At 34.3% G+C, this 23,355-nt stretch overlaps 1 protein-coding gene and 1 non-coding gene across 7 annotated transcripts in view; one reads left to right on the top strand and one right to left on the bottom strand.

Moving 5' to 3' along the window:
- MIOS (meiosis regulator for oocyte development) overlaps positions 1–19,916 on the top strand; it is a 33,758-nt gene extending 13,842 nt beyond the window's left edge. For 5 of the 6 annotated variants that reach the window (XM_036328084.1, XM_036328079.1, XM_036328080.1 and 2 more), the window contains 8 exons: positions 2,153–2,407; positions 5,599–5,768; positions 8,750–8,815; positions 10,060–10,218; positions 13,365–13,517; positions 14,780–14,984; positions 18,735–18,864; positions 19,683–19,916. In XM_036328084.1, the coding sequence (XP_036183977.1) occupies positions 2,153–2,407; positions 5,599–5,768; positions 8,750–8,815; positions 10,060–10,218; positions 13,365–13,517; positions 14,780–14,984; positions 18,735–18,864; positions 19,683–19,779 (1,235 nt within the window). In that variant the 3' untranslated portion in view covers positions 19,780–19,916. Of the gene's footprint in view, positions 1–2,152; positions 2,408–5,598; positions 5,769–8,749; positions 8,816–10,059; positions 10,219–13,364; positions 13,518–14,779; positions 14,985–18,734; positions 18,865–19,682 lie in introns of those variants that run through there. The other variant, XR_004970893.1, reaches the window with a different exon arrangement.
- On the bottom strand, positions 3,438–3,544 carry LOC118666647. The gene has a single exon (XR_004971005.1). It is a non-coding gene; the product is annotated as a U6 spliceosomal RNA (small nuclear RNA).
- Positions 19,917–23,355: the final 3,439 nt, after the last annotated feature.

Below are 23,355 nucleotides of genomic sequence, written 5' to 3'. Positions count from 1 at the left end.
TTCTAGCAATGAACTCTTTGGATTCATATATATTGATCTCTATTTCATGACAAAAGTTGTGTAAAATAAGAACTCTAAGAAATTGAGAAATCATTTGAAAAATAAACGGCCGCTTTTTGTTCACCTGTTTAAAATTGTTATTTTACTATTTATTAAATAATATCAGCATTTAATCCAAAATTTATAGGGGCAGTATGAAAATAAATACCTTAGTACATCTGCAGTTTGTTTTACCTGAAATTTAATGACTACATTCTATCTAAACAATATAAATTTGGAAAAGTAACCTATTTTATTTTATTTAATTATTCAAAGTTTTCTCATAGTTTTTAAAATTTCACTTTTTAAAGCTAAAAGTGATTTTTTGTCTCAAATGACTTCCATCATGGTTGCTAATAGAGCAGAATGCTTTCCTCATTTCAATGGGCAGGAGTTCTCTTTTCAGAAGTCTTCTTTCCTCTAACTCCTTGACCTATACTGACAATAGTTCCCAATAGTAAGGTTAAAAATAAGTAATTTCAAGTGTATTAGTTAACTATTTTTTAAATTTTAAAAATCTTACAAATAACTCATCTTGGGACTTCTTCATGAAGTTTGGTGGTAAAACTTTCTAGAACATTGAAGAATTTGAGTTGCAATTAATAGAGTCCTTAAATTTTCTATTCATTTATTTAATCTTTATTTGGTACCAAGTATCATAGGATCAACAACCTTGATTGCAATGTAAATAATGCTACAAGAGTTTATTTAGATTTCTCATGAAAAGAGAATGAGAATATAAAGTCTTCTGATTTAAAGGGAAGGAGAGCCCTGACCGGTTTGGCTCAGTGGATAAAGCGTCTGCCTGCGGACTAAAGGGTCCCAGGTTCGATTCCTTGGTTGCGGGCACATCCCCAGTGCGGGGTGTGCAGGAGGGGGCTGATCGATGTTTCTGGCTCTCTATCCCTCTCCCTTCCTCTCTGTAAAAAATAAATAAAAAATATTTAATAAATAAATAAATAAATAAAGGGAAGGAGGACTTCAAATCATTCTTATCGTATTTTAGTTTTAGTACTTACCTTAAACTTTCAAAATATTTTGATGTTTATGATCTCATTTTTCCATATGTATATGTATATGTATATGTATATGTATATGTATATGTATATGTATATACATAGAAAGAGAGACAGACAGAAACCATGGGAGGAGGGATAGATAGTGAGCATCTGTTGAAACTCAAGCACCAGGGATACCTTTTAAATAAAACAGACAAAATGCCTGCTCTTTTGGAGCTATTGTTCTAATAAGAAAAGAGACTAAAAAATGAATTTTTTAAAAAAAGGGGAGAGCTTATGTTAGTGCTAAAGGAAATAGAGAAAACAGTGGTAAGTAAGATAATAGCAGATGGCACCCTATTTTACATTAGTTGACCAGGGAGGCTTCTCTGAAGCAGTGACTCAGCTTAGACTATCAAGCAATGACTGTTATTCCAAAAGCTCTTTTTGATAAGTCAAGATGCTGTTGTACTTAGCAATATTTAAAGTATGTTTTCTTCGTGGCATATTTTATATTTATGCTATCAAATTATGGCTGAGAAATTAAATATTCAAAATCTGATGTTGAAATATTTATCTGTAAAACTGACAATATATTTCAAGGAAGAATAAAAACACAAAAACCACCCTAACCGGTTTGGCTCAGTGGATAGAGTGTCAGCCTGTGGACTGAAGGGTCCCAGGTTCGATTCCGGTCAAGGGCATGTACCTTGGTTGCGGGCACATACCCAGTAGGGAGTGTGCAGGAGGCAGCTGGTTGATGTTTTTCTGTCATCGATGTTTCTAACTCTCTATCCTTCTCCCTTCCTCTCTGTAAAAAGTCAATAAAATACATTAAAGAAACAACACAAAAAACCTCATAAATAGACAACAATATGGTTATTAACAGAGGGAAATGGGAGCGGGGGAGGCAAAAGAGGGTGTAAAGGGGGTATAAATGGTGTTGGAAGGAGACATGACATGGCGTGGTGAACACACAGTGCAATATGCAGATAATGTATTATAGAATTGAACACCTTAAACCTATGTAATTTTATTAATCAATGTAACCTCATTAAATTCACTAAAAATAATAAATAATAAAGCAATTAATATAAAAATGTTTCTCGTTTTAGGAATGGTGGAAAACACCAGACATAATTGGAGTGGATTGGATAAGCAAACTGATATACAGAATTTGAATGAAGAAAGAATCTTAGCTTTACAGCTTTGTGGGTGGATTAAGAAAGGAACAGATGTAGATGTAGGGCCATTTTTGAACTCCCTGGTACAAGAAGGGGAATGGGAGAGAGCTGCTGCTGTGGCATTGTTCAACTTGGATATTCGACGAGCAATCCAAATCCTGAATGAAGGGGCATCTTCAGAAAAAGGTATTGGGTTATATTCTACGGTACTTGCAGTTCATAGATTCCTTTAAAAAAAAAAAAGATACAACTTTCAAAACATTAATCAGTTAATATTTTCATGTAAATTTTTTTGAAAGAGAAATTAGCACAGTACTGTATCTATAAATATTAGCTTTTCCCTTTTATTTATGTCTTGGTTTAAGTCTGTAAAGAAAATGTGTCTTAATTGTCCTTTAAGGAATGCTCAAATGTGTCCATTTTCAAAGTTTTTTCTTTTAAAAATAGCTCACGTACATTTTAAAAATGTATTTTCTTGGAGATTAAGACTACTTTAGTTTGCAAGCATTTTTATGGCGAACATTTGAGTGTATTTGTGCACTGGTGGGGTCCCTCAGACTGGCCTGTGCTCTCGCGCAATCTGGGACCCCTCGGGGGATGTAGTACTGTGCGAAACGGCAGGCAGCCAGGGAGGAGCCCTAGCCCGAGCCTGGGCCTGGCGTTGTACCGCTCCCATTCATCCCAGCCCCGCTGCGCCTGCTGCTGCTTGGTAGCGCTGCAGCAGAGGTGGGAGAGGCTAGTGCCACTGCAGCTGCGCTCACCAGCCGTGAGCCTGGCGTCTGGTGCCTGTCAGTCAGCTGAGCGGCACTCCCACTGTGTGGGCACACTGACCACCGGGGGGCAGCTCCTGCATTGAGCATCTACCCCCTGGTGGTCAGTGTGTGTCATAGCAACCAGCTGGTCATCTGGTTGTTTGGTCGACCGGTTGCTTAGGGTTTTATATATATAGACTTTATTTTTTGAATAGTTATTGGTTGACTTTTAGGAAACTCTACACATTTTTAGTTATACTGTAGATTCTTATAAAAATGACATTTTTGATTTGCAGAAGTTTTTCTACTTGAGTCTGGTGATTTAAACATAATTCCCACTTAATATTTTTTAGAAAGGAATAAACAGTGAAATGTGATAAAATTTTAGTTTAATATTTTGCAAAGGAATACTTAGAGAAAGAAATCTTAATCCAGAAATTCAGTTTTTCTCTTTAAACTATTTTTATTGATTAATTTTATTTTAATTTTCACATGTCATCCTTGCACAGGGGCCATACTAATCTTCTCTGTATCGTTCTAATTTTAGTATATGTGTTGCCGAAGTGAGCACATAATTTTATTTTAATATTTTTAGAGGGTAAGAGAGAGAGAGACTGACAGATACTGATTTATTGTTCAACTTATTTATACATTCATTGGTTGATTCCTGTGTGCGCCCAGAACAGGGATTGATCCCACAACCTTAGTATATTAGGACAACACTAACTAACTGAGCTACCCAACTAAGGCCCAAAAATTCAGTTTTTTTCTTATCAGTTTTCATATCACTTGAAAATGCCTAGAATGTATATAGCTACTGATTTTTAATATACTTGGCAAATTATTTCTGAGTAGTCAGAAAATTTAATTTCTATTTGCTGGTCCACTTAGAAACCTTTACAGTTTTGTTGTACCAGAGAGAAAAACATGAAATTAACTGTAATATATTTACTTGCACACTGAAAGTTGAAAAAGCTAATGTTTTGTTCAGATTGGCATCTATTTCTTCATTTTTGTTATAAGTCTTCCCCATTTGAGTTTGCAATAAGAGACATGTGATGCCCTGGCCAGGTAACTCGGTTGGTTAGAGCATCATCCTTATGCACCAAGGTTGCAGGTTTAATCCCTGTTCAGGGAACATGCAAAAGGCAACCAATGAGAGCATGAGTAAATGGAACAATAAATCCTTGTTTCTTTCTCTCTATCTCTCTCCTCTTTAAATCAATCAATCAATAAAAGAAGACTTGGTGATGGGGGAAACAATTGATATTTAAGGCCATTTCTAATTAGAATTTTGCTGTGACCTGAGAGCATGATACTTTCCTATCATGTGGAATATTGGTAGATTTGAACACCCCTACTAACAGTAGGGGAAAATTTCATTCTAGTGATTTTAATATTTTAGTTAAGAACTAAAGGAAAGATTGCTCTGAGTCTAATATTCCTTTCTATTTGGAAATAATTGGTTCTAAGCAGGATTCAAAGAAGATATTCCCTTTTTTTGGTATTAATTATTAAAGTCTTTAAATAGTAGGCAGAGAGCAAGCACAAAGTATTTGGGGAAAGTGTTTATAGAAATTAAGAACAAGGCTATTAAGGACATAAGGTGGGAAATCCTGTTTTATTTGAAAAAGAAAGAAAATAATTAGGATCAGAAAACAAAACTGCTATGATAAATGTAAAAATACTTGAGTAAAAGTTAAAGGTCAATTTAGTTTTCTCTTTTGATGCTAAACTTGTTAGAAGTCTAGACAGCCATAGTGTTGACTTCTAGGTTAGCAGCTTATCAGCAGCCACATAAATTCCAAGAATAAATGTGTAAAAGACTGTTTGTAACAAATGCTTTTTTTTTTCAAATGTGGTAATACTGATAGTTTTGCCCTAGAAAATTTAAAAGTATAATACTATAATAAGAATGCTGAAATATTGGCTTTTATTACCTTGTAGTTAAAACATAAATATATGCATTATGTATTTAGGAATAGGACAGTGATGGCGAACCTATGACACACGTGTCAGAGGTGACACGCGAACTCATTTTTTTGGTTGATTTTTCTTTGTTAAATGGCATTTAAATATATAAAATAAATATCAAAAATATAAATCTTTGTTTTACTATGGTCGCAAAGATCAAAAAAATTTCTATATGTGACACGGCACCAGAGTTAAGTTAGGGTTTTTCAAAATGCTGACACGCCGAGCTCAAAAGGTTCGCCGTCACTGGAATAGGAGAACAAAACTATTTTGAAAATTACAGTCCCGAGATATAGTAATATTTACTATCAATGCTTTGAAATGATAGGGTGGCTTCACTTTTTTTTCAGTTAGTTCCTGAGTAGTAACATACGTTATAGGAACCTGCCTGGTATGAGGACTTGAAAATTAAGAGGTACTTGTTGTTCATAGGATTTGCAATATGGACAAAAGTTTCATAAGAATGGAAATTTTTGCTTGTAGTCCTTTTCAAATTTTCCAGCCTGAATCAAAACCCTTATTCTAGTGAGCTTATTTTTTTGCATATAAAATTCAATCTCTATTTGTTTATTTGTTTATGGTTTAAGAACTGAAAGAAGGCAGTATTAAGCTTTTGATCACTTTGATTAGCTGGTTGTTTTTAATATGCAGGTGATCTGAATCTCAATGTGGTAGCAATGGCTTTATCGGGTTATACTGATGAGAAGAACTCCCTTTGGAGAGAAATGTGCAGCACTCTACGATTACAATTAAACAACCCATATCTGTGTGTCATGTTTGCATTTCTGACAAGTGAAGCGGGATCTTATGATGGAGTATTGGTAAGCTAATTTCTGTTTCATAAGGCTCTTTTTAAGATAGGAGTTTTTATCTAGCTTGTTAAAATTTTCAAATGTCTGTTGCATAAAAATACTGTTACAGTTTGATGCATTTTCTATTATTTAAAATAAAATATCTTAAACATCTTTGGAGCAGCTATTCTTTTTTTTATTTTTTTAATATTTTATTGATTTTTTTTTTTTACACAGAGGAAGGTAGAGGGATAGAGAGTTAGAAACATCGATGGGAGAGAAACATTGATCAGCTGCCTCCTGCACACCCCCTACTGGGGAATGTGCCTGGAACCAAGGTACATGCCCTTGACCTAAATCGAACCTGGGACCCTTCAGTCCGCAGGCCGACGCTCTATCCACTGAGCCAAACCGGTCAGGGCTGGAGCAGCTATTCTTGAATGTGACTGCCAACCTAGAGTTAGCTGATAGCAAACTGAACTTGATTTTTAAAATAATCTTAGTAATATAATTTACAGACATAGAAGGAATAGAATTTTATCCTTTAGCTTAAGAACTGAGCTCCAGAACTCTACAACTATATAAACATAAATTTTATATTGAAATATAATTAAAAGTTTGTGTATGTTTCTCATTTTTGTGAACCAACACATGATCAACACATGATCAGGATGACCACATCTTATCTGACTTAGTATTTGTCATTCTCTAGTTTAAAAGAGAAATTATATGATCACACTACTTACAGTGGCTATTTCATTTTTTCATTATTTGTTCTTTTCATTGCTATTTTTTTTCTCCTCTGCTTTAACCACCTATGACCACAATAACCACATAGGTTCTTTATCACAATGTTAGGAAAGAAAGAATAAAGTGAGACTTGCTTATCAGTTTTAGCTTTTGAGTTTTAAACTTCACATCAATACCACAAATTTCTTTGTTCTGTTGGGCTTCTTTCTAGCACCAAGAAGAGCTTTCTGACATGAAAGTTATTTCTTTTTGACATTATAGCATTTTTTATAAAATACACATTGCTTAAATAATTGATTTAAATGTTATTCCCTAAAAATTTATAAAATCATGTGTTTTATTGAGGTCTCAATGAAAATTTTAATAAATGTTATTATCCATTTTGGCAATTCCTTAGTTTATAGATTTTGTCCATTATTTTAAATAATTTGCAATTAGACTTTTCAGACAACTCAGGTTAATATCCGAGAGCATATTGGGGTTCTTTTTGTTTTTACTATTAGTACTCTTTTTTGTTAAATAGAAGACTTTAAATGTTGCATCTGGAAGGAATGAAATGATACTTTCAAGAAGTACTGGAGAATGATAAGGACTGGAAAAAGAAATGGATTGTTCAAATTTTGAATTGATAGAGAAGTATATTGTTTAAATATTAAATTCTGTATTTTAAATTAAGTGACCTATTATGAAGACCCTTCTTTTCATATAGCTAAATTTGGTTTATTAGGTAGGGGTATCTTACCTTGAGTATCATCTTTCCAAACTATTTCAAGAGTGTACCTAATTATATTTAATGTGTAAATAATTATAATTAATGTTTTTCTTTTTAAAAATTGTTAAGTTGCAGTAATCTAGTAAAAGGTACTGACTTGGGAAATCAAAAGATGAAGGTCTGAATTTTTGCTCTGCTGCACTTACCTTAACTTTAGGGATTTTAGTTTTGTCTCAGCTGTAAAGTGGGACAGATAATATTTATAACTCTTTTCAGATAAAAAAATTTTAACACATGAAACTGAAACTAAAAGTTACATCCAGCTTGTATCAAACATGTTCCCCTCTTTCGGGCAGAACCCTAGAAAATATATTTGCGAAAACGTACTAAGATATGTATCGACTGAAGTGGTGTTTTGTTTAAAGGAGGAAAACTGTAATTCATAGAATGACTGACTTTAATGGAAATAGGGTTTTTTCCATCTTTAAACAATTTTTTACTTAACACAAAATTAATTGTACCTTCAGTCATAGTAAGCATTTTTCAAAATATTGTTTTACAGTGTTGACAAGTTCACACAAATTTAAGTATTTATCCTATGCCTCTGAAAATTTTGACACAAACCACCTAATAGTATTTTACTATAGGCACAAAGTTGTGTGTATTTATTTATAAAGGTATGTTTTAAAACTTAACATTTTGTATTTAGAAATATGTGTTGTTGTTGTTTTTTCTAAATCTGTCCTAGTATATTCATACTAGTATATTCACTGGTAATTCACAGATTTCCTAGACTTGTTGGTTTCCCCCAAACTAGTTTCTGTGATGGAAGGAATACATGGCATCTTAAAGTTGACAAACTGTACATCATTGTTTATATTCTGCTGGAGATTTGTAAGACTGAACTAGAATTTTTTTAACTGAATTGATCAATATTTAAGAAATTTTTACTTCATAAGGACGGTAACTTTAGCAGAGCATTTCTTGAGAGTTATATTAAGTAAGTCATCTTAGATGAAATAAGTCAGATAACTGCCATATGATTTTGCTTTCATATGGAATCTAAAAAACAAAATAAACACTCTTACATATAGAGAACAAACTGATGGTCGCCATATGGGAGGTGCTTGGGGAACTGGATGAAAAAACTGAAGAGATTAATGAAGTAACAATTGATAATTACAAAATCGTCAAGGGGATGTAAAGTACAGCATAGGGAATACACTCAGTAATATTGGAATAACCATGTACGGTGTCAGGTGGGTAATTAGACTTATGGGGGATCACTTCATAAAGTATATAAATGTTTAACCACTATGCCATACACCTAACACTAATACAATATTGAGTGTCAACCGTAATTGAAAAAATTATTTTTATTTTTAAAAAGGCATTTTAGGGGATCAGTGGTTCAGCCAATATATACACAATAACTTATTAATATCTTTGAAAATATAATTATATTTTATGTATATAAAATACTTAGTCTTCAAATATTTAAAACTCATAGCACCTACAAGTAACTCCTTGCTTTTTCTCTTCTTTTCAGTATGAAAACAAAGTTGCTGTCCGTGACAGAGTGGCATTTGCTTGTAAATTCCTTAGTGATAGTCAGGTAAGAACTAGATTTAATTCCATGTTTGAAGTGATTAATATTTATTGTTACTGGATTGAGAAATTGACCTTTATAAATATATATGTGAGTTAGATATATGTGTGTGTGTGTGTGTAAATTCTTCTGCAAAGTAAATAATCTCTTTATTAGATTAAAATATTATAAATGTATATTATAACTAAATTTACTTTTTAAAATAATGCTGACTTAATATTTTAGTTTATTCCTGTTTTTGGATGAGATTGGTCAGTAGATAAAGATGTTAAACTCACCTCCTAGGGATGCTATAAAGGGATCCCTCTGTTTCCTAATGCAGTAAATAGGTACTGAATACATATGCTATATATAGTGAGAAATACATGTATGGCTAGTATTACAATGTGCTAAGTGCTTTAATAATGAAAAAAGTGCTGGGGGAATATAGAGAAATCTTGACTAGAGTTTGGGGAGGAATGAAGTCTGGGAAGACCTTACAAGAGATGGTTATTTTTTATAATCTTGAAGTTCCCTTTCCACCAAGATTCTATGATTCTATTGCATCTTACTATAATAGGCAGCAAGAACTTTGCAGAATAATGACAGTTCTCTTTAAATTTATAACAGTAAACCTATACTCTTTATAGAATAACTAGAGGCGCGGTGCATGAAATTTGTGCACTCCGGGTGAGGGGGATCCCTCAGCCCAGCCTGCGCCCTCTCACAGTCCAGGAGTCTTTGGGGGATGTCCAACCGACCGTTTAGGCCCCCTCCCCACTAAGCCGGCAGTTGGACAGCCTTAGCGCTGCCACGGAGGCGGGAGAGGCTCCTGCCACCACTGCTGCACTTGCCAGCCGTGAGCTGGGCTCAGGGCTTCTGGCTGAGTGGCACTCCCCCTGTGGGAGTGCACTGACCACCAGGGGGCAGGTCCTGCATTGAGCATCTGCCCCCTAATGTTCAGTGTGCGTCATAGCAACCGGTAGTTCCCCCGTTCAGTTGATTTGCATATTAGCCTTTTATTATATAGGATTATCAAACACAGAAATGCCTTGCCTTTTTTTTAAAAAAAAAATTAAATGATCATGAATGCTGAATTGTAATTTATATTAGATGCAAAGACTTAGAGATCATTCATCTAGATCTTTGTAGGGGTTTTGTTTTACAATATTTTCTATTAAGAATAAAATTGTTCCACAATGTAGAAGTTTTGAAGGACAAGAGATATAGTAAAATGGATTGCTTCAGAAAATTCACTTTGAATTTTCCAGTTAAATAGATACATCGAAAAGTTGACCAATGAAATGAAAGAGGCTGGAAATTTGGAAGGAATTCTGCTTACAGGCCTTACTAAAGATGGAGTGGACTTAATGGAGAGTTATGTCGATAGGACTGGAGATGTCCAAACAGCAAGTTACTGCATGTTACAGGTTAGTGCAGTGTGGCAGCATCTGTCTTAAGGGAAAGATGGTAGCAAGTCTACCATCCTGCTGTTTATTTTCCATTTGTTTGGTTTTCTTCTTCCTTTTGTTTTCTATTCCTTTCCTGCCTTCTCTTAGGCTAATTGAATATTTCAGTGTTTCATTTTATTTCATCTAGTGGCTTTTTAGCAAAGTCCCTTTTCATTCATATTCTCTCTCTCTCTCTCTCTCTCTCTTTTAGACCTAGTTGCTCTAGGTCTAACAATGTACATCCTTAACTCATTAGTGAACATTTTACCTCCTCATACTTCACATGTCATAATATTCAGACTTCCTACTTCACCCTTTCTTTTTCATACCTCACATCTAACACTTTATGCTTTGCTTCATATTTCACATATCACAGTTGTTACAGCAGTGTAATTCTGCTTATATACCCCTTCTTTGTCCTTTGTTATATATTTTACTTCTACATATGTTATAAGCTCCAGCTTTGAGTGTTATAATTTTTGCTTTGAACAGTTAGTTGTCATTTGTGTAAATTATGTGAAGAACAAAAACATGGGCTTTTATATTTATTTATTACTTATTTACCATTCCTGGTACTGTTTAGATCAGGGCTAGGGAACATCTGGCCCGTGGGTGTATAAGGCTTGTGAGATCAGTTGGTCTGGTCCTGCCAAGGCATTAGGAGTGACAAATTAAATGTTTGACCACATATAGCAGGCTAATTTTTAAGTTGATAATTTTGTATGGCCCTCGAATGATGTTATAAATATCCAAATGGCCCTTGACATAAAAAAGGTTCCCCACCTGTGGTTTAGACCAATAGATCCAAATTTTATCTGGTGTTCTTTTGCTTTGGTCTTCTCTTTAGCATTTCTTACAGTATAGAAATACTGGAGACAGATTCTCTCAGTTTAAATGACCTTTTTGTTCTTGTTTTCCTTTCAACACTTTAAAGACATGGCTTCATAGTCTTCTGGCCTCCCATTATTTCTGATGACGAGTCAGCTATTATCTATTGTCCCCTATGTAATTTTTTATCTTTTCCTTGAGTTGTTTTCAAGGTTTTATTTTTTATTTTTAGCAGTTTAACCTTAATGCCTAATGTGGTTCTTTTTTTCATGCTTGTGGCTTGCTGAGCTTCTTGAATCTGCAATTCAGAGTTTTTCATCAAATTTGGGAAGTTTTCAGGCATATTTTGCAGCCTCAATCTCATTCTTTTCTCTTGGACTCTATTATACATATATTAAGTCATTTAATATTATCCTATATGTATCTGAGATTCCTTTTCTTCCAGATTATTTTCTCTGCTATTCAAATTGGATAAATTATATTCATGTACTCATTGTCTGTCACTTTCTGATGTTAAGTTTTCCAGGGAATACTTAATTTCAGTTATTGTACTTTTTCATTCTAGAATCTTGTTGTATAGTTTACATTTTTCAGCCGAGATCCTTATCTATTCACTAATTAAAACATTTTTCTTAAAGTCTTTGGATGTGTCTAATAGCTGTATGTCAGCTAACACTAAAATATGGAATTTTTTAGGTTTAGTTTCTATTGACCGCCTTTTTCTTTGACGTTGAATCACATTTACTTGTGTCTTTATATGTCAGGTGATTTTTAATTTAATATTGCATGATATGTACAGTATATTATAAAGTTCTGGGTTCTTTTACCTTTTCCTGAAGAATTTTTGTTAATACTTTTGGAAGTTCAAGTTACTTGCTGCTCACTTTGGTCTTATATTTTGCTACTATGGATCTGTGGAAAGCCCAGTGTATTCTGCCCTCTCTTCTGATTTGCTCAGACTTAATCACTGAACTGTTTGTTCCCTTGCAGATTTTGCCAGAGTTTGATTTTAGGTTTTATAGGGGCAATCTAGAGAACACTTACTGAGTATGAATTGACCAAATTTTCTTGGTTTATCCTTACTGCCATGAAAGAGACAAGAGGCGGGTATGAAGATTTCTTTAAAAAACAACAACACACAAAACAGGACTTTTATTCTACTTTAGTACTTAGTTCTAGCTAGTTGGTCATAATTAAGACTAGAGTAGATGTTTACTTTTTTAAGAAATGAAATTGTCAACTAACAGTTTTCCTTTGGCTAAATGAACTCTGGTAATGGAAATTACTACCTAATTAATAGGAGAAAGATATGCTCTATTTCAATGGAATGTGTAAAGATAGATTGTCTTTATTAGGTGTTACAGGTATCTTTCCATTTTCCATAAGTGAGATGCATGCTAAGATCTAACAGTTTAGTTGTCTGTCTGGCTCCCAAATAGAATCGGGAAAACTGGGCTTAACATTGATGCCTGAGCATCACTGGGGGCAGAGGCATAGTCTCTTTTCTTTGTAAGTTAAGGAGATGCATGTTGGACAGGCCTGTAAGCATTCATGAAAACAAAGCAATGATAGGTGAAATGTGGAATGTGACAGCTGCCAGGGAAAACAAAGCTTTAGGAAGAGACTTACTGGCAAGAAATTGAAATTACTAATGAGAAAAAATCTAAAGTAAATTTAAGGGAAAGAAATTGTTGCTTTGTTTTATGTCTTAGGGGCATAAGAACTAAGAACAATTTTGGCCTTTTTTTTTCTTTTTAATTTTTAAGGTAATGTATGTTTTAATTGAGGGTAAGAGAGAGAATAGGCAGGTTAAACTTTCAGATAAATAGGCATACAAAATAGAATCTCAGTTCACAGTATATTGCTAGATATGAAGCACTAGGCTCAGTATTATTTTATATCTGATTAAGTAGCTTTGGTGTGTATTTGGATCAGACAGTAAACAAATTTTGTGAACCAAGAAGTTTTGATTGTTGGGACAGAGAGTATTCACATCACTTTTTACTACATTTAACCAGGAAGGTGAATTGTTTGCTTTTGGGCTTTTAAACTTTTTACCCTTTCCTGGCCAGTCTAATGATATCTACATTATATATTTCTGTCATTAGTCGAGACCAACTTAAAGTAAATTAATGGAGGTTCCAATAATTATTTTATCTCTGTCCTCATTAAGAGTCAGCTTTTGGCAGAAGGAGGCCTATTTCTTCTGTGTGACTTGTACTCACATGTTACCAAGAATCTTCTGGTTTAGCCAGGAAATTTTTAAACAACTAAAATAATTCATTCTTTCTTTTTAGGGTTCTCCTTTAGATGTTCTTAAAGATGAAAGAGTTCAGTACTGGATTGAGAATTACAGAAATTTATTAGATGCCTGGAGGTTTTGGCACAAACGAGCTGAATTTGATATTCACCGAAGTAAGTTGGATCCCAGTTCCAAGCCTTTAGCACAGGTAAGTACATTGCTTTGGAGAGAATCAAATAACATCTACCTCATAGTCTAGCCAAAACTAGAAGTGTTTATAGCATATTATACAGGCTACATTTAGAATTCGATTTAATAAATTATTATTAGCTCATTCTTTTGCCTATATTGAGTTCACGCTGAACTACAGTTTGTCCTTGATCTCCCTTGTCTTGGTCCTTCCACTTTCTAAAAATCACCTCAGTGGCTTGAGTTTTAGTGTGAGATAGAGCAAACCACAGCAGGCCTAGAGGATCTTAAGCAAAACTAAATTAATCCTAGAGCTGTCTGAGGTTTTCCAGTATATTCTAGTAAACTCTTTCAGAATCTAAACTACTCTATGGTCTTATAAATTCCATTTATGTATTATTTTTTGGCACTATTTATATGTAATAAGGCAGGTTTTTTTTAACAGTATATATATATATATATATATATATATATATATATATATATATATAGCTGTAGGTCTGATTGATTGCACATGGAAATTTTAAATTTTTTCTTTTAGCATTAGTTTAAAAAACATGAATTATCTCATAAAGCACATGACATAAGATACACTAAGTTCAGACATTAAATATCAGGTATATCCTCAATGTTAGCACTGGATGGTGCTGTTCTCTTATTTTAGAAAGCTAAGAAATTAGTGCTGCTATTAAAACAACCTGAGTATTAGTAAAATGGCATTACGTAATAATACTTGTTACTGATCTGTATGATAAGTGTTAAGAACCTAGGAGTTCAATTTAAAGCAGAATGGACAGTTACTACTGCTATTATTCTCAAGTTTTAACTACTTACCATTACAGTATACTTAATTCCTTCCTACCTTAGGAAATGAGTGTTTTCTTCATAAGAAAATTTTGTACAAGAGATTATATCATGGAACTTTGGATCAGAAGTCATTTTTAATGTCTCTTAGTCCCTATTATTTCTAAAATATTGGAATTTAATGTGAACTCTAAAGTCATTATTATTTCTAAAATATTGGGATCTAATGTTGCCAAGTTTTTCTGTATACAGTGTAACAGTGGCATTAGGAGAATATAACTAAACAGGGGTAATAGAAAGTTCTCAATGTAGTTGCTAAGTGGGAATCTTAAATAAGAGTTAGTCAAACTTAGCAGATAAAGTATTTTATAATTCAAAATAATGTTTAAAAATTATTTTAATTTGTTAGGATCAAACTTTGAATTTTTTATTTATAAAGTTTGCATTATACTTTAACTTCTTTTGTTTGTTTTCCAGGTGTTTGTGAGTTGCAATTTCTGTGGCAAGTCTATCTCCTACAGTTGTTCAACTGTGCCTCATCAGGGCAGAGGTTTTAGTCAGTATGGGGTCAGTGGCTCGCCAACGAAATCTAAAGTCACAAGTTGCCCTGGCTGTCGAAAACCCCTCCCTCGATGTGCGCTTTGTCTCATTAATATGGGAACACCTGTTTCCAGCTGTCCTGGTATGACAATTCTCCAATATTCTCTTCTGAGCTGAAATTGTTCTTCCATAATTGATCTAATGTAAATAAAAGACATACTAGCTTGATTTTCTAAGAGCAAGCCACTTGCTGGCTTTTGTTCTCTATGGTTTATGAAATCTATACATTAAAAGTAAAATCTATGCCCAGGATATCTCAGGTAATCTCACAAATCTAGCCAATTTGAAGTGAAAAGAGCTTAAATATTAAGTAATGTTATTTCATTTTCTTGTCACTCTTTCTAAGAGGGGTCTCCTCAACTAGTATATTTAAAAGTCAGTGTGCCCTCATCTACTAATAGCTACCTTTTATGCATAAAGAGTTTTTGATAGTCTCAAAGCACTTGCACATTTCCTCTTATTTCATCTTCAGAATCTGCCTGTGAAATACATAGAGAAAGTATTAATCTAAAAGTAAAATCTCTTTACTTGTAGGATTTAGTGCTGTTTCTGCAATATTTATCAGTTACCTAGCAAGTATTATATGTATGGTTAGAAATATTAGGATTGTTTTTTACTGCTATGGTAACATACAGAAAAAAATTTGAGAAGAGTAGATAATTGAATATAATGTACCCAGTGGCTAGAGATATTCCAGCTATTCATATAACTTGGTTATGATACTATGGCAAAAATTTCAATTAAAAACATTTTAATATTTGGCACACTGATATAATGAATAATGAGTAAAGAACTGGATATGCACCCTAACCGGTTTGGCTCAGTGGATAGAGTGTCAGCCTACGGACTCAAGGGTCCCAGGTTCGATTCCGGTCAAGGGCATGTACCTTGGTTGCAGGCACATCCTCAGTAGGGAGTGTGCAGGAGGCAGCTGATCGATGTTTCTCTCTCATTGATGTTTCTAACTCTCTATCCCTCTCCCTTCCTCTCTGTAAAACATCAATAAAATATATTAAAAAAAAAAAAAAAGAACTGGATATGGCAGAATGCCTGTTTTAGTTACAGCTCTGACATTCAGTGTGTAAAATTGAGAGTTATGTTAGCTCTTTTTTATATAAAGTGTTGGATGGGGAGATCCTTTATAGTTATGAAATTTTGTAATACTAGTCTGCAGCTGATTCATTTTAAGGGTCTCATGCTCTACCGACTGAGCTAGCCGGGCGCGGTTGATTCATTTTAAGTAGTCTGCTTTATTGTTACATTAACATCTGTGAAAGAGATTTGCTGGTATCATTGGCTGAGTAATTATTTTTCAATTTATGCCTTTTTTAAACAAATAAAGGCACTATGTAATGTTTTCAAATGCACTTGTTTCAATTTAAATTTTAATCAAGGATTTTCATTTTATAATTGCATGTTCTTCACTTTTTTATGGCCCCAATACTATATAAATAGAAAATAAAATGTACTGTGCACTGCAACACAGATAGAAATGTATATATCATGTACTGTGATAAATCAAACATCAATGCGCCTTCTACCCTACTTAAGATGACATTTCTACACTAGTGCCTTTGATTATTTCTCCCTGCCCAGTCTCACCTCTTTCCTCCTCCCTAGAGGTAACCACTATCCTAAATTGTGTTAATTCAATCTCTAGCATGTCTGTGTGGTTTTATCACATGTTTAGTTTTGTCTGTGTTTTAAATTCCGTACAAATGAATTATGGATTATATCCTTTGACTTGGCTTTTTTGCTCAACATTGGGGTTTGTTTGCTTATTTGCTTTTTAGTGTCTATTATGCTGATGAATGTAGCTATAGTTGGTTTTTTTTTTTCATTCCTGTTTCATATTCCATTAATGACTATAGCACCATTTTTCCACTCAGCTTCCTATAGAAACGTTGTTTGTTTCCAGATTTTTACTATTATGAACAATGCTGCTATGAACATTCCTGCATATGTCTTTGTTTAGCATGTACAAAGTTCCTCTGGTGTACTTACCTATAAGTAGAAGTGATAAATAATACTGTTTGCTAATGTTTTACTTAGGATTTTTATGTTCTGTTCAGGAGAGAGATTGGTCTTTAATCTTCCTTTCTTATTTTTGCCTGATTCTGTTAGCAAAGTTACTAGTTTGCCAACTTCATAGAGTGCTTTGGGAGATTTCCTCTCTTTTCCTATTCTTTGACAGAGTTTGTATAGGTAAAAATTACGTGTTCCTTCAATGTTTAGTAAAAAACTCTTTTACAGGTATACCGGTTAATAATGCGGATTTTTTTCACTTGATGGAGTTACACATATGTTGATATATATGCGATTTGATATGTATGCTGTTTTGTTGTATTGACAGCAAGCTTCAAAACTTCCTATGTCAAATTTGCTGAAGGTGTTAACATTTTAGATATTTTTACACTTAAAAATGTCGAATTTCATGCCCAAAAAAAGAGCATTTGCGGGAAATTTTAATTCATTACTTTATTTTGAAGAAAAGTGCTGCTGAAATTTATTGCATACTTCGGGAAGCTTATGGTGAACATGCTCCATCTCAAGATACTTGTGAACACTGATTTAAATGCTTTAAAAGTGATGATTTCAATGTGAAAGATAACGTCCAGATCAACCGAAAAAGTTTGAAGACCAAACTTTTGGATGAAGATGCATGTCAAACTCAAAAACAACTTGCATAAAGATTAAACATTGCTCAGCAAACAATTTCCGATCGTTTACAAGCAATGAGAAAGATTTTAACGGAAGGAAAATGGGTGCCACATCAACTGAAAAAAAGACAATGGAAAACCGAAAAGTCATCAATAAAATGTTGCTTCAACAGCACGAAAGAAAGTCTTTTTTGCATAGAATTGTGACTGGCGATGAAAAGTGGATTTATTTTGAGAATCCTAAATGCACAAAATTACGGGTTAATCCAGGTCAACCATCAACATTGACTGCAAGGCTAACTCGCTTCAGAAAGAAGACAATGCTCTGCGTTTGGTGGAATCAGGAAGGTATGGTGTATTGTGAGCCTCTAAAACCAGGTGAAACCGTTAATACTGATCACTACCTACAACAAATAATCAATTTGAACCATGCTTTGATCGTGAAATGACCAGAATGTGCCAGAAGACACGGCAAAGTAATTTTGCTTTATGATGACGCACCATTACACACTTCAAAACCAGTTAAAGACACGTTAAAAGATCTTGCCTGGGAAGTATTAACCCACCCACTGTACTCACCAGACCTTGCTCCTTCAGATTATCACTTGTTCCGATCGATGGCACACACACTTTCTGAGTAGCAATTCAAAACGTATGAAGAATTGGAAAATTGGGTCTCTGAATGGTTTGTCTCAAAACAAGAAAAGTTCTCTTGGCACGGTATCCACAAATTATCTGAAAGATCAGGGAAATGTGTAGCTAGCAATGGACATTACTTGGAATAAGCACTTTTTATGTTCCTCTTGAAATTATTGTGTTTTCTTTGATTGCAAAATCCGCATTATTAACCGGTACACCAGGTAAATTGGGCTTGGTGTTTTTCTTTGTGGGAAGATTTTAAGCTACCAGTTATTTCTCTAGAATTGTTAATTCAGATTGCTTCTTAGTGGGTTTGATACCTTATGTTTTTCAAATGTTTTATTAGCTATGAAAGATGTAAGGAAACTTCTGTTACTTAGTATCTTTTCAATATAACTAGATCCTAGCATTAAAATTATTACTTCAATATGATACATGATTTGTATTTTGACATAGCTTCTGAAATACCTTTTAAGAAAATTTGAATTAATATTGTGATATAGTTATTGAAGATCATTTTCTTTAACCCATAGGAGGATCCAAATCAGATGAAAAAGTAGACTTGAGCAAGGACAAGAAATTAGCTCAATTTAACAACTGGTTTACATGGTGTCACAATTGCAGGCATGGTGGGCATGCTGGACATATGCTTAGTTGGTTCAGGTAATAATCACATTACTTCTTTAATAGGCTTGGAGTTAGAGGAGATAAAGCCGATGGCCTTTTAAATACTCAGGTTTATACAGCTAAAGGATGAATTTGTTCTTTCCTGTCACCTGAGTTAACAAAAGGGGCATCAACATTTCTATTATTAGATATCCTTTGTAACCTTATACTATAAAATTAAACATATAAAAATAGTTTAAATATGATGTTAAATATGGGTTAAGTGTTTGAATAGCATTATTTTACTTTATTTGGGGAGAGGATATGTTTACAGTTTTTCACAGTTAACTGAAGATCCTACTATATATAATATGTAATTGAATTATAAATTAAATGAAAGATATCACTTATCTTCTAAATAAGCTTGTTATGTAGTAAGTACCTCATGCAATGGAGATTTTCAAGACCATATTTAATTTTTACACTGAGCAGTGCCAGTGGCCTTCCACTCTTCTATATTGCTATAGCTTTTACACTCACTTTGTCACACTGGCTTTAATTTAAACGAGCACATCCCTTCACCTTCATAACTGCAAATGGATCTTTTGTTGTATATTTAGAAAACAAAGCCATTCAAGTTTTTAGTAACTTTCTCCCCATGATCAGCATGGCACAAATTTCTAATTTAATGCTTTTAATGTGTTTTTGTCTTTGGATTTGAATTGCTATATTTTCCCAAATGCCATTTTGAAAAATTGCATTATGGACATAGGTAGGTATATAGATAAAGAAATGTACATATGTACCTATGTATGTGTATATTTGTGAATATTAATAATTTACATTTTTAACTGTTATTTGATCTATTCTTTTAGGGACCATGCAGAGTGTCCTGTGTCTGCATGCACGTGTAAATGTATGCAGTTGGATACGACAGGGAATCTGGTGCCTGCAGAGACTGTCCAGCCATAAATGTTACAACCTACAGAAGAACCTTCAAGTGTGGAGCTTTCTAATAGATGACCTTCATAGCGCAAAAACATACCTCAGAACAAGTCACTCATGACTTTCCTGTAATGGAAAAATAAATCATTCTATCAAATCAGCAATTTGATGTCTGGGTGATTTTGATGTGCTTCACAGAGACAGATGCTGCTGAAATGGATATCAGAGTGTTCATGAATTCTGTTGAGTAGGTTGAAAAAGTTCATTTTAGAACAACTTTCTAGGGTTTTGTTGAAATTATAAAAATGCAGAGTTTCTGGAATAACCAAGAACAGACCTTGAACCTATATCTTCCAAGCTAAAAGTAGATATCTTCCAGTAAAATTAGTACACTTTGAAAAGAGAATAACATGATCAATTCACTGACTCAGATGATAGTTTAAGCTCATCCATGCCTAGTTTCCTTTCAGATAAAATTAAACGTTGGATTTTTACAATTAGAATTGGAGAGCTTTTACCCTACACTGGAGAATAAATTTTATCAACTTAAATATGTAATTACCCCCTACCCCCAAGGAGTTTTTTTTTCCTTGCACTTTCATTTTAAAGTAAGAAATCTTTTGGCACAGACCATTATTTTCTTCCTAGAAAAGCCAAAATTAAGACTGTTACCTTACAAATTTTCTCTTCTGAAGAGAAACAATTGCGTCATTTCAGGGGAACATGTTATAAAATTTTCAGTTTTTGCTTATCAGTATCCTGATTTGCCTTTAAAGATTTCTCTCCCTATTAATTCATCTTATGCTCATCATTTGGGAGCATTTAACTGAACACAAAGTCTGCAAGATTATATGTGATCAACCACTCAGCAATGTCCACTCAGTATGTCCTGCTCTCATATTCCCTCCTGTTGTAGAAGACTGTTTTTTCTAAGGTGAACTGGGAGATGTTGGGAGAAACAAGGGCACTTTGGAGACAATTTTACTTTACATGTACATTTCTAAAAGTAAGTATACTTGGGCCAATTCAGGGCCTTTATTTTAAATTTATTTTTTCCCCTTCTCACAGCTAGATGGAAGAGAAATATAAAGGAATTGTAGCTGCTTCTCTGTCATCTGAATATTCAAAGGACTGATCTGACTTTTATAATTGAAAGTGTATTCAAAAATAAAAAGAAAGTAACCCTAAAACTTAATTATTGTATGGGTTTCGGAGAAATACCTTGAATTTTAAGAGCTTTCATGTTAGCAGTTTTACCTGATGAAACTAAGATCTATTAGATTAGTTTGAAGTGTGACCTAAATAATAAAAGTCGATTAAAATATCTTTACTTTTAGATATGAAACAAAAGGCTCCTTTGTAGGGAAACATTGCATATCTGTCTCACCTAAATGATGATAATCTTTTAAAATGAGAGAACTGGGAATAACTCTAAATATATATACACACATATGTATATGTATGTATATATGTGTGTGTGTGTGTGTGTGTGTGTGTGTGTGTATTTTTTTTTTAACTAAGATTCCTATTAAGGGGCCTTTTTCAGTCTTGAGTAAATCTTCCAGATTTCATTTTACTAACACAATCTTTTTAAAAATTGCTTCAATTGCATTGTCCCTTTCAAATTTATTGTGTCCTATGAAAAGTCAGCTTTAAATAATTCAGACTATCTTACATATTTCAACTTTTCGTAGCTCAAGTAAGATAAAATTATTGAATGTATATTTAGAATAGGGTTATACCTAATTTATAATTTTTGTAAATATAACAAAGTCTACTATATAAATAATCTTGTTATATAGGGTGACATAAGATCATTTATGTCTGTGTGTCAATTTCCTGATATTTTCTGCAAAGCCCAAATGTTCATACATGATGCATCTTACGTTTGTTTTGGTATCAGTGTATGTGGACCATGAAAATAGATTTAAATTATTTTTCTGTTTTTATTACTAGGTCACTGATATTTGTATTTATAAATTCAACAAGATATTTTACCTAGATATGTTCAATAGACTTGTTTAATAAAAATGTTTTTTTTAATTCAATAAATCTGGGTTAAAGTCAATATGTCTAATCTAAAAATTATGATTCCTACGAATAATTCAGGAATGTAATATCAACTTAATTTGATGACAGTTTTAATCTTAGAAGTAACTTTGTTTTTAGGCCCTGTTTTTCAGTTTAATATGCTTTTCAGAGTGATTATTCTTTAAAATCATATATTCAAAACGTAATTTTCCGTTGTCAGTGCTACACATGGTAAGTATTATCAAGTTACAAAGAATATAGTTTTGCATTTAATTGCATGACTAAATTTAATTTCAGTCACTCATTTGACTATAAATATTAAAAGTATGGGCTTTGAAATTTAAATGACAATATTAGCCTTAATATTTTGGCCAAGTGACTTGACCGCTTTGAACTTCAATTTCCTCATATGTTAAAAGTAAGGTACAGAAATACCTAATTCATAGGGTGATGGGACTGTTAGGTGATGAAATAAACATGAAGTGCTTTATCCCTGTCACATAGTAAGTGCTCCATAAAATGTAATGATTAATAGTCATTGTAACTTTAATCTTTATTGGTTACTTGTATGTCAGTACTTTTTTTAAAATATGTTTTTATTTTCAGAGAGGAAGGAAGAGGGAGAGAGAGGTAAAAACATTCATGATGAGAGAGAATCATGGATTGGCTGCCTCCTGCAAGTCCCCCACTGGGAATCGAGCCCACAACCCGGGCATGTGCCCTTGACCGGAATCGAACCTGGGACTTTTCAGTTAGCAGGCTGACACTCTATCCACTGAGCCAAACCAGCTAGGGCTATGTCAGTACTTTTTAACTGAATTCTCTCTATATAAAAGTCTAAGGGACTGTTTGGTAGCTATGATGTGCACTGACCACCAGGGGGTAGATGCTCAGTGCACAGGCATGGACATGTGGAATGGACCAATGAATCTCAGAAGGAAGAGGGGAGGGGAGAGGGCAGGAAGAGATTAACCAAAGATCTTATATGCATACTAGAGGCCCAGTGCACAAAATTCGTGCATGGGTGGAGTCCCTAGGCCTGGCTGGCAATGGAAGAGTAGGTCTCAGCTGACCTCTGGGCCCTGGGTAGCACCTGGGCCCCCGTTCACCCTCCTCTGCCTGAGTCATCAGGCCCCCGCCTGGCTCCCTCAGCACCTGGGAGCTGGTGGTCCCGCCGCCCTGCTGCCGCCACTGGTCGCCACCTGTGGGGCAATTGGGCCCCGCTCGCACTTGCCTTGGCCTGGCACTGCCTGCTCACCTGCTCCACCATCCCACTGTAATCCTGCTCCCGTCAGGGCTGGCAGTGCCTCCACTGCTGCCCACTGCCAGCACTACGTCACCAACGCCCGCCATGTTCTGCGCCACTCCCTGATGGTCAGCGCATGTCATAGCGAGCAGTCGAACTCCCGGTTGAGGGGACAATTTGCATATTAGGTTTTTATTATATGCTAGTAGGACTAAAGGCCCAGTGCACCGGTGGGGTCCCTCGGCCTGGCCTGTGGGGATCGGGTGGGGACTGGGCCAAAACCAGCAGTCTGACATACCCCGAGGGTCCCAGATTGCAAGAGGGCA

Source organism: Myotis myotis, unplaced genomic scaffold, assembly GCF_014108235.1.
Source record: "Myotis myotis isolate mMyoMyo1 unplaced genomic scaffold, mMyoMyo1.p scaffold_m19_p_11, whole genome shotgun sequence".
Lineage (NCBI taxonomy): Eukaryota > Metazoa > Chordata > Mammalia > Chiroptera > Vespertilionidae > Myotis > Myotis myotis.
Note: the sequence above shows the minus strand (reverse complement) of the source record. Positions and strands in the feature narration are given on the sequence as shown.